The sequence below is a fragment of the Oculina patagonica genome, chromosome 2 (assembly GCF_052425735.1).
Source record: "Oculina patagonica isolate OP01 chromosome 2, crgOcupat, whole genome shotgun sequence".
Lineage (NCBI taxonomy): Eukaryota > Metazoa > Cnidaria > Anthozoa > Scleractinia > Oculinidae > Oculina > Oculina patagonica.
In genome coordinates, this window is record NC_135759.1 from 8861643 (window position 1) to 8873057 (window position 11415).

At 36.6% G+C, this 11415-nt stretch overlaps 2 protein-coding genes across 2 annotated transcripts; one reads left to right on the plus strand and one right to left on the minus strand.

Annotated features, from left to right (window-relative positions):
• The first annotated feature begins 191 nt into the window (after positions 1-191).
• LOC144642978 (uncharacterized) lies at positions 192-2433 on the plus strand. Its single transcript, XM_078502105.1, has 2 exons — positions 192-467; positions 1230-2433. Exons 1-2 carry the CDS (start codon positions 225-227, stop codon positions 1335-1337), a joined length of 351 nt encoding a protein of 116 aa, XP_078358231.1. The 5' UTR covers positions 192-224; the 3' UTR covers positions 1338-2433.
• A 315-nt stretch (positions 2434-2748) lies between these two features.
• Positions 2749-10789, minus strand: LOC144642933 (uncharacterized). The gene is made up of 5 exons (XM_078502042.1): positions 10426-10789; positions 7204-7353; positions 5387-5809; positions 4532-4681; positions 2749-3470 (listed from the first exon to the last, which is right to left on the minus strand). The coding sequence occupies exons 1-5, from the start codon at positions 10687-10689 to the stop codon at positions 3234-3236; spliced, it is 1224 nt and encodes a 407-aa protein (XP_078358168.1). The 5' UTR covers positions 10690-10789; the 3' UTR covers positions 2749-3233.
• Positions 10790-11415: the final 626 nt, after the last annotated feature.

An 11415-nucleotide genomic window follows, 5' to 3' on the forward strand; every position in this document is an offset into this window, starting at 1 on the left:
CATTTCAGCTGTCATTTTTATGCTAGCCCTTTGTGGCGAAATGTTGATTTATTCGAGGGCTAGCCATGAAATAATGATATGACGCTACTCAAGATATAGCCCTGGGAAGTATTTAATGCAACCTCAACCAATCAGGTGGCCCGCAAGCCACCTGCGTGGAGAAAAATTTGCACAAAATAAGATCGTTTTGCCAAACCATCATAACATTTGCAAAGCTATGCCGCATGGCCCAGCTGACCGAAAGCCATAAAAAATCCCAGCTCTGTGTCACGAATTTTGGATTTGTAACCGTCGGCGCTTTTCAAGAAAACGAGAAAAAAGAAATGGCGGATATACTTCAGAAGATTGGCGAAGACAAAGAAAAATCGACCGCTTTAGAAGATGCTTTTAAATCTTGCAGACATCCTGATTCACTGAGCATGTCATTTCTCGCCGCCGACATCGGAGTAACACAAGAAGAAATTGAGGTAATTTCAAGCACAATCATGTCTTGTTTTCTTTTTCCCCTTTTAGAAAAATCAACAGCCATATTTTTGAAGTATTGAGTTGTGTTAAAGAAATTTCGCTCTCGAAATGTAAAACATTGCGTTTGAACTTTTAAAGAAAAATTTAATATCGAATCGTTTCTTTACAACCGGCTGAATTATGCCACAATTAATTACACTAGATACGGAAGTCTGTTCAAGACTGATATGTACTTTTCGTGCAATACCAAATATCAAACTTATTTGAAAAATGTTTGAGGCGAAAATACTTTTAAATCTTTATTCTGAAATACATTCCATAGATCGGAAATAAGCTTTCAAACCGATTTACTTCGAACTATATTAGTGCCTTTTTGTAAACAAACTGCCTAAAGTAGGATTTTTTTGTTTGACAATGTTTTCCTGATATATTGAGTGAAAATGTTTTATTGCTGAATAAATTTTACTACGCCGGAAGCCGAAAGTTGAAATTGAATTTAGCTCACACAGTTTGTCAAATCGTCAATATTAAAAATATTTCGTGCTGTTTTAAGTTTCGATGTAAAACTGTATTTCGCAATAATTAGCCATTTTCTGAGCTTTATGTATTTGTCTGAACGCATTTTGTCAAACTGAATATTTAATCTCTTTTAATTACACAGCATAAGGTATAATAATGCGATGGGCGGAACTTTTTTCTTATTTTTCTCAGCCTTCTCTTATTAAAATGTTCGTATTGAATTTAATTTTATTGCACTTTTTTAGAACTGGTTTGCAGCAAGATTGACAAAATGGAGGAAGGAAGAAGGATTTGTACCCATTGCAGAACGGGCGGCAATTTTAGCTCAAAACATGAATAAAAATGCTAAGTAATAGACAAATTGGTGACGGCCCGGAGGCAAAGGTACTTTGTAAATGGAAAAAGGATTGTGCAACCCTGGAATACGTACTTAGCAGAATTAAATTAGCGACAATGCAATAATTCACTACAGTCGCAAAATAACATTAAAAGCCATATACTTTCCCCCTAAAACAAGATTGTAACTCAAATGTTTGAGAGTTCGACTGCTGTAACTATGCTATGCCACTTAACCAATGAAATCCAATCTCATATTGCAAAGCAGAATATATACTAGTTATGCAACGCTTTCGAGTGGTATACTATGGAATATCCCACGAGTCACTTGTATTTTCTCGGTATACACACGAGCCTTTATAATTAGGCGAGTGTGTATACCAAGAAAATACAAGTGACAAGTGGGATATTCCATAGTATTCCACGAGAAAGTGTTGTGTAACTATTTTATACCATGCCATAGAAAATACGCTTACTAAATTTCGTCGAGAATACAATCGCAGCGCACGATGGGAAGGTTGGGTTGAATACCGTCGAATATACAACGGCTTTCCTGTATTCTGATTGGCTGTATTTTCTATGGCATGGTATAAATCATTTTAACTCAATTCCAAGTTGAAAGGCGATGAGCCGAAACAACTGAGGTCTGATTTTTTTTGTAATTTTGCAATGGTGATTTATTTTCTATTGTTCAAGTGGTCCTGGTTCTTATTGCAGTCGCATTGCAATAGATTATTATTTAACAATTGTATTCTATATTGAATGTCGACTTATCCGAGTATATTGTTTACGGGAAATTGTATTGAAAATAGGAATTATATTCTTATTCAAAAGTAGATTTCTATAAACAGTGCAAATATAAAATTGCCATGTAATTTTCAATGAAAATGTTTGGGGTTAGGGCGCTGGCGCCTCTAGCTATGGAGACCCCTTTGTATTCAGTCGAACGACAAAGACATAACATGCCAATATTAGTTATTTCATAACTGTAAGATGTAATATTTTCATGGAATGCAGTCATCTTGTTAAAAATCATAACTTAGCGTTAAAATAAGCGGACTGTGATAAAGTAAAATGATGAAGTATGGTGATAAATAAAATGGATTTAAATGCTATGGTTGGTTTTTGTTTTCTTTGCTATTTTTTTTGTGTGTTCGTTTTCTCTTTCGGATAAAAATCGACCGGATCATGTTAGCATCCACAGAGAGCAGGGATGGCGCTGAGGTGAGATAGAACGCTCCCCTCCCCCCAATGTGGCCCGGGTTCAAATCCCGGACCGACGTCATATGTTGGTTGAGTTTGTTGGTTCTCGTCCTTGCTCCGAGGGGTTTCTCCGGTTTTCCTCCCTCTACAAAAACCATGCAACACTTTTTTTTAATATATACAACAGAGGCGCACTCATACTTACAAAATAAGAGCACTACTTACAACAAGAATGTGTGCACTTTATTTTATAAATGGACGTTACTTACAATACGGCACTAACACTAACGATGCGTATACAATACTTACGATCAGTCAAACGATCAGTCAAACCTCTTTCGCCGGGGATCTAGATTTTGTCCGTAAGAGCGAGTGTCCGCAATAGCAGGGTGTCCGCAAGGCGAGAGTTGACTGTAGATGTAACCTTTGCCGTGGAAGCTAAGATCTTTATTGAACCCATAAATTAGATCTTGTTCTGAATTCCAATTCGATCGAGAATCCACGGCCCTACAAGCTTCTGACTTTAAACACAACCATGTATAAATAAAGGTTGTTTATTTACTTTTATTTTTTCGCATTTATAACAGCTTTCCATATTTTTTTAAACTACGTTTGAATGAAGGCAATTAATCATTGTTTACTGTGTTACACATAGGAGTAGAAACAATTATTTTTTAGAAGACTGATAAGCAGAACCGTTCAGCTAAACCTTAGAAAGAGAGCAAGTACGCGCTTAAGCAAGCCAAAACAACATAAGATACAAAATGTGGGACAATCCGACCAGCTGTATCCTTTGGAGCGGTTGTCACTGGCTGCATGGCCGCCATAGCCTTCTTGATCAGGTTATGTTTACCACTCAATATTCCAGTATTGCTGTGTTTAGACAGGCCAGAATTTGCATCCGAAGAGGTATGGGCAGCCCATACAACTGTTACTTCGGTATCATCCTGAAAATCAAAACATTTGGATGTGACATTTTGCTGCCAATTACAATGTTAATAGTTCATTATCAAGCTCTCTGCACGCATTGCAGTCCTATAATCCTGTCATACGTATTGTTATAATCATGCCCTCTTCGTGCATTGTGAGCCTACAATTTTAGATAGTTTATTATCTGTCTGTTCGCATTTTAAGTCATCATCCCTGAACTTATAAATTCCAACACTGTTTTGCCTATTTCCACTTATTTAATAGGCCGATATATAGAGCTGTTTTCGCTTGAGTGTCGAAAGTTATCCTTGTTTCCTTTTAATTGCACTACTACGCTTAGTAATTGATTTACCTTATTATAGGAAATTAACGTTTGTGTTAATTAAGGTAATTAACGCGACTTAAATTAACGCGAATCGAAGGAAAAATTACTTCTCAATAAAGGAAATTAACGCGAAAGAGAGGGTAACATTTTAAAATGAAGGAAATTAACACGACGTTCACAAAGAAAATCACTTGTTGAGACAACAGGAAAAACTTTATTTCAACACTATGCGTATAATCCGAGACGGAAACAATTTCCGTGTTACTTCGAGTATTTTTCAGAACTTCAGTGATATCATAGAATTCCAACCTGATGAAATAATGCTTTATTCTAGGAGATTAGAATGTCTTGACTGTATCGAGAAGTTTGGGCCAAAAGAACGAAAATTAAGGTCATGGAAATTAACGCTCCACTTAATTAACGGCACGGAAATAAACGTTACCAAAAATTAACCCGATTAAATTAACGTTAGTTTCCTATAATAAGCCCTGATAATAAGGTAAAACACTAGCACCGTTTTTACAGCCAATCAGAAGTAAAACCAAAACCAATGGTATCTCGCTCGAGCACGTTTTCACGCCCTTAGTGCCGGCTACATGAATTTGCTTCGAGTTTTGATTGGTTCACTGAATTACCTGTGTCCTTTGTGATTAGCCAGAGGGATAACTTTGATTTTGGTTTTGCGACACTAAATTAAAAATTACTCTGACTTCAAATTTTACTTCATTGTCTCTCGTATTTGTAAACCCTTACCGTAAACTGCACATCATTGGCACTGTCTCCTGTATTAGCATCCCTGGAGAACTCCACAATGGTATTTCCACCATCTTCACTTGCCTTAATAAGGTTAAAGTTCTGCTTTGCATCTTTAGGTGGATTTCCTGTCGTGGTACTCCAGAAATCCTGCAAGAAAAAGCAAACTTTTTGCAGGCAACGATCAATGTAATTCCTGAGCAGTGAGTGATGAGAAAGGTAGTATTTTAAAGTTACTGCTCTTACAACACAATAGAGTGGTTCGGGTATTTGCATGGCACGTCTCGAATTTTAATTGAGAGAGAAATATTTATTAATCTATGTTGCTAAATCTTCCGTTTGCCCAGTTTTCAGGTCTTTTTTAATAAGCGCTCACCTTGATGTTAGGAAAAGTTAATAAGCGCCCAGCCTCGAATAAGCACCCCCTCCACACCAAAAAACCTAAATGCACAGGGAGGCATGCAGCAAAAAGAGTTCACTAATTGACCCTATTGACAAGATTTAAATGGACTAAGTATTATTAAGAGACTTCCGCGAACCCCGAGTTTTCTTTGTATTTTACAGAAACTTTTAATAAACAGTTAAAATTCTGCTTTCGTTCATTTTTACGTTTTGTTATGATTATTGTTTTGTTGCAAATAAACTTACTTCTTGCAGAAAATGCTGAAGATTTGGTAAGCGCCCGTCACGAATAAGCGCCACTCTCAAGGTCCAAAAATTTAATAAGCGCATATACGGTATTTATACGTCAAATGATCAGACCATTCAAAAGGATTCGAACATTTTTTAAGCTTGTCACCTCGCTGCTAAGGAAAACATCCAAACATAAAATAAACAACAATTTTATTTACTTACATCAATGTATCCCGCACCAGAAGCGTACCCAGCAACCGCTATATCGTAATTCACCATGCTCTTTCCATCAGCAGTCTTGGTAAATCCTACCGCACACCAGCCTGTTGTTTTACAAGTCATTTTGAACATCAACTTGCTGTTGCTGTAAGTCCATTGTAGCTTAAAGAAACCATCAGGAGAGACGAGGCTTGCATAAGATGGCGGCTTAGCTGTGGAGCCTCCTGCATCCATTGATGAGGTAGGAAGCATGGCTGTTGCGGATGGTTGTATGCCCGAAGATGGCTGCATGGCCGACATTGCCATGGATATCAGGTTGTGTTTACCACTCAATATTGCCGTGCCGCCAGCACTGTGCTTTGTCAGGGCGTTATTTGCATCGCTGCTGGTATGGTAAGCATACACAACTATGACTTCAGTATCATTCTGCAAAAAAAAAAAAAAAAAAAAAAATAAGACGGATTCCGCTGAAAGTTCGAGCAATGAGTGCAAAAATTAAGTACCAAAAGCCTAGTCATGCATAGTACGGTAACATTTTATATACTATTTGAAACATCTCACTGAAATTCATTTGTCTTAGTGACCCTGTGATTATAAACTCTAAAGCATTCTCGAGAAAGTTTAAGTTAAATCTTTTAAAAGTGTTTAAAGCGCGCGCTGATTTATTTTATACGGGCGTGAAACTTCTGTTTTAACTGAAATGTAGATAATTTTTCAAATCCATTTTTCTCTAGAAGGTAAGCTTAAGAGCTAGAGTTTAGGTAGGGTTTTGTTAGCTTTACTCAAACTGTTACCATGCTATGAGATCTCTGAGGTACCTTTTTTGGCCTGTATTGTTCGAGTGTTCGGCAGAAACCATCTTAAACAAACTACAAAACCAATATCACAGCTTGAACAAATCAATTTTTTTTGGAAAAAGAGATAACCGTTCTATAGATATTAAATTAAACTGGATTCCAATTCTCGTTTCTTTCATTCGTATTTTTAGCAAAGAAGGGAAATGATTAAACGGACACACATGATGATGTAAAGATTTCTACCCAGAAAGCAAACTTTAATTGCGTGAAAAAATGTTCAAACATCAGAGCCAAGAAATGGTCGAAACCTCACGTCCATGGGATAGCATACCTACTCATTTAACTAATGTAAAAGAGTATCCCAGGTCTTTCTTTTGAGAGGCACGGTGACGTTAAGCCGGGCCGATAAGCGCGCAGATTGAGAGGTCCCAATTCGAAACCTAACTGGGATTATTGTGCAGTATCCTTGGGCTAAACACTTTTTTGAACTCTCGCCAGGGTGTGTTTGGATTAATCTTGGATAATTTATAGCGAGTATTCGTGGGAAAGTATAGAAATACAGTAAAAACCCGCGAGTAAAAACTTAACATTTAAGAACCTGTTGGCCTAAAATTTGCAAATTAGACCACCTTTTTATAAGAACCTATTTAGCCTAAAGTTTGGAAACAGGTTCTTATTTAAAATGTTCACCGCTTTTGGGAAAACAGGTTTGGACAAGGCATTAATGTACATATACGTTATGTCCTGTTCTGAATGATTAGTGCCTCATTTTTACATAAACAATTGTGTGTATGCGAACTTTATACAAGGGATAGGCCGAATACCACTTTATGTTTTATTATTTAACTTTTCTTTAGAAAATAAGAACCTATCAAGAACCTAAACTGCTAAATTTGTGTTAACTACCATTTATGTAAGAAATCGAGATAACGTCTCGGTTATATGGGATTTTTTTTTCTTGATGCAGACGTTTTTGACTTTGCCCATGACTGAAAAATACACCCGCATTTAACATAATCTTACCATAATCTGCACATCTTTAGCATCATCCCCTGTAACGGCATCTCTAGAAAACTCCACAACGGTAGATCCACCACTTTCACTTGCCGATATCAGGTCATAGTTTTGGTTTGCATCTTGTGGGGGGGGTCCTGTAGAAGTGCTCCAGTAGTCCTGTCAACAATACAACTGAACCGTTATAATGGATCCACAAAATGGCGCTTCATTATGAACGCGACTGTAAAAGGGGCTCAGAAATTAGGGAATCTAAATTTATTTGTGTACTTTAGAAGCGCTGAAGAGTTCTCAGATAAATGTGGTTTTCAAATTCCAATCCCATATTTTTTGTTTTGTTTTGCTTTTTATTGTTTTTTGGAAAAAAAAAAGGAAAACTGCGCAATTCGCTCTAACAACCTTTGGTTTCGATCTTAAAGGATATTTTCAATTTTTCGGCTTGAAAATACGACCTGCAATAAAACACTAATGTTGCTACAAAAATCGCCTGTTCCAAACCGGCCTTTAACAGTCGGACGCAATGAAGATGTACGTATGCATTGCGGACCTAACAATTTCCTGGAGACGAGGTTTTACACTGATCGATCCCGTTATCATCTGGAAAACGCTAGCGATCCATTGTAATCGACTTTGTTCCAAGTTTCAGTTTCAGTTTCGTTTCTTTCTTTCTTTTTTTCTTTTTTTGAAGGTCATTTTCCTCTTAAGTTCAAGCTAAGAAGGGCGAAGAATACTTTATTTCCCGATATACGTGACTTTTTGTGGCTGATTGAAAAAATAACAGCTTTAATTTAAAAGCCCTGGCATCGAGGTAATGTACTAACCATTCGTAAGATTTGAATAACAAAAGATCAGAAGAGGCATTTTTATCATTTTTCTTCACTTTTTGATATTGGCATTGGAAAATATCTCTTGTTTAAGTGCTAAAAAGAGCACCTTAAAATTAGTAAAACAGCCAAGTTTTAATATTAAATCGTATTTTGTGAAGCACTCTTATAGCTCTGCCAAGTCGAGAACTTAACTACAGATGCTTGTAATCTAGGGGGCGGGAGGTGTTTGCCCCGCAGTGAAATGCGTGTGTAAATTTCCCGACTTTGTAGAACAATATTCTCGCTATTTTTGCAAGATATATAGAGGATATTACACGGTGGCGAGAAGATATGAATTTTATGTTCGAGTGGCAGAAACGATATCTCACGAGTGAGCGTAGCGAACGAGTGGGATATCGTTTTTGCCACGAGAACATAAAATTCATATCTTTGAGCCAACGTGTAATGTTCTTTTTATTATATGGAGACCGGATGTAGTTGACGTTGCCGATTTTTATTTCATTGTTTTCGAATAATCGAGCCTGTTTAACAAATCAGCGTTCGTCTTCATAGAAAATACAAAGCACCCGTGCCCAGGATATAGAAACACTAAAAACTGAATTCCGATCAAACAAAATACTTGTCAACTAAATAACACGTAAGAACTGAAAACATTACTGACTTTGACTTGAAACCGATGCGGCAAAGTCTTGATAGCCGATCGATAGTGTTCAACTGCTTTTGTTTTCTTCTCTACGACAACTTGCAATGGTACGCGCGGTGAAATCCCTTGTGAAGAATTCCCTCTAAAAACCTTGAAATTGTCAAGGTTTTCATTATCGTGTACTCATTCTTAACTTTTTTGGAAAACTCATTCTTTTTCGTTGTTTAGTTAAACAAATTAAACCTTCGTGTCGATGCTAACAACAAACGACACGAAACCAATTTCATTCAGCAAAATAGAAATGGCGCGAATCGTGACGTCAATGAGCGATATGTCACTCGCAAGAGTGTCATACGGAAAATACGCCACTCGGGTCCCGGATGGAGTGGCGTATGGAATCTACGAGTGGTTTAGTTCCCAGTAAAACACTCTCCTCCATATAATAAATAGGACTCTCACACTTGGGCATGTCACTAATTTTTAGGTGCTTTATCTAGCGCTGTTCATAGATTTTCGATACTTGATCAAAATCTTTAGTCGAAAAAAACGCGAGAGGGTCAGTAAGTTGTTGAACAATGTTTTTTAGTCCAAAGATTTTTTATTGAATTGCTAATTTCTTTCAACAAGAAAGCGTTTGCCTAGTTATTAAATATGGAAATGTAGCGAAATCTTGCCAAATGGGAAATTTTACGTTTTCTTGTTGCTCCGTGAACGATGCAAACTTCCTAAGCTCTTTCAAAAGATGAATATTTTCTTCCTCTATGAACTGAATGATTTCGGCTTCCGTGACAACACAACAAATACAAGTCCTCTTCATTTTCATGTGTCTAATTGTTTAGTAGATGTACCGAAGCATAAAACAAAACATTGCTATTATTATCTGCAATGTCAGTTAGAGCATGTTAATAGTAGACAACTGCACGGAAGTTTTTTTGTTTTCAACTTTAAATATTGACCAACCTGCGAAAATCTATCCCGAAAAGAGCACCTTTAAATTAGTAAAATGCCCAAGTTTGAAAGTTTTTTGTAAGAGGTACTAAGAGGTAGCAAAAATTCAACTTCTGCCGTTTGCCGTTTGGCGTTCGTACGCGGAAATAAGTAGTATTGGTTTGTTGCGAATGTGGGATTTTTTCCTATTTTTATGAAGGATTAATTTTAGAATTCGATAAAAAGGTAGCCAAAGGAAAGGCAACCTTGCGTTTGTCGTTTGCCGTAAAACGTCAAGCTTAATCTCTCTAAATTTTGGACAATTTCACGAAAAATTTTTTTGGTGTGTCCCCCCGTTTTTTCTACCTGATACAACTCACAAACTTGGCTATTTTACTAATTTTGTGGTTCTGTTTCAGCAGTATCGAGATATTTTCACTCATTGTCAAAATCAGTTGAGGTGAGATAAATCTCAGATAGGCAAGGAAAAACTTCGTAAAAAAGTGAATTTGATTTTTTAAAAGTGAATTGATGGCCCACAACGTTAAAAAAAGCTGTTGGCCATGAATCTGGCAAGCGAGCAACAAAGGGAAATAGGAAAGGCGAGAATATTTAAATGATTAGCATTTAATCTACAATAGAATAGACCTTTTAAAGCTTTTCACTATTTGATAACAGCTTACGTAGCGAAAATCTGTTGATAATGCTGAAAAGAGCATAGCCGAGTTTACCAGTTTAGAGATTGGGACTGATCTACATGCCTTTGTTAACTCGCTGCTTGCTACCAACCATACGGAAATAGTTAAAACACAGAACATAACAGTGTTGACTTACGGTGATATATCCCGCACCAGAAGCGTACCCAGCAACCGCTATATCGTAATTCACCATGTTCCTTCCATCAGCAGTTTTGGTAAATCCTACCGCACACCAGCCTGTTGTTTTGCAAGTCATTTTGAACATCAATTTGCTGTTGTTATACGTCCATTGTAGCTTGAAGAAACCATCTGGCGACTCCAGACTTGCATACGAAGTTGCATCGATCTGACATACAGCATGTGAGACCAGTGCGAATATAAGGAAGGCATAGACGGCCATGATTGCTTTAACCTACTTTGATTTGCTGCGGCGAGGATCTTGATGGCTACACAAACAGTTTGCATGCAACTGCCGGAGTGATGTTGGCGAAACTTTCACATATAAACAATTTTTAGAATTTGCATTTGAAAGCGGAACTTGTGAACCAATCATATAAGGTTGATATTTTGGGCAGAATTTTGTTTTGTTTGCTGAGTCACTATCTTATTTATATTGAACAAAATTGAAACAAAACGAGTTTGACTTGTTGTTCGGAATACAATACTTATCACTATGGGAGGAACAAAAGAAATTGTTCGTTTATTCTTTCGTTGCTGTATTTATTTCATAAGAAAGGTGTTGTTAAGGTAGGGTTCTAACCGAGCTATTTTGGAAACAAGACCTCCTACGGATAAGCTTTTGGCAAAACGTTGTTCCATTGAAGAGTCCTTTAAGAGTTTGAAATCATGGCTTTATTTGACACGTCACGTTACCTCAATAGAAAAAAAAGAATATTGATCTGAAAATAAAAACCCATACCAATAGATAAAGAAAGTGTAATGTTTGATGCTTCGCATTTATTTTTTTTATTTTTCTTTTTTTTTGGTGGTTTTTTTTTTTTTTTTTTTTTTTTTTTTTTTTTAAAATTAAATTTTTTTTTTTTTTTTTTTTTTTTTGGGGCAAAATTTTTTTTTTATAAAAAAAAAAAAAAAAAAAAAAAAAAAAAAAGATTAGTTAAGGGTAACG

Bases quoted from the DNA above. Each gene is read 5' to 3' on its own strand.
- LOC144642978 (XM_078502105.1), top strand. From the start codon at position 225: ATGGCCCAGCTGACCGAAAGCCATAAAAAATCCCAGCTCTGTGTCACG. The intron at 468-1,229 runs GTAATTTCAAGC...GCACTTTTTTAG, and splicing joins TAACACAAGAAGAAATTGAG to AACTGGTTTGCAGCAAGATT.
- LOC144642933 (XM_078502042.1), bottom strand. From the start codon at position 10,689: ATGGCCGTCTATGCCTTCCTTATATTCGCACTGGTCTCACATGCTGTA. The intron at 7,354-10,425 runs GTAAGTCAACAC...TATTGTTGACAG, and splicing joins CTGGTGCGGGATATATCACC to GACTACTGGAGCACTTCTAC. The intron at 3,471-4,531 runs GTAAGGGTTTAC...TTTGATTTTCAG, and splicing joins CCAATGATGTGCAGTTTACG to GATGATACCGAAGTAACAGT.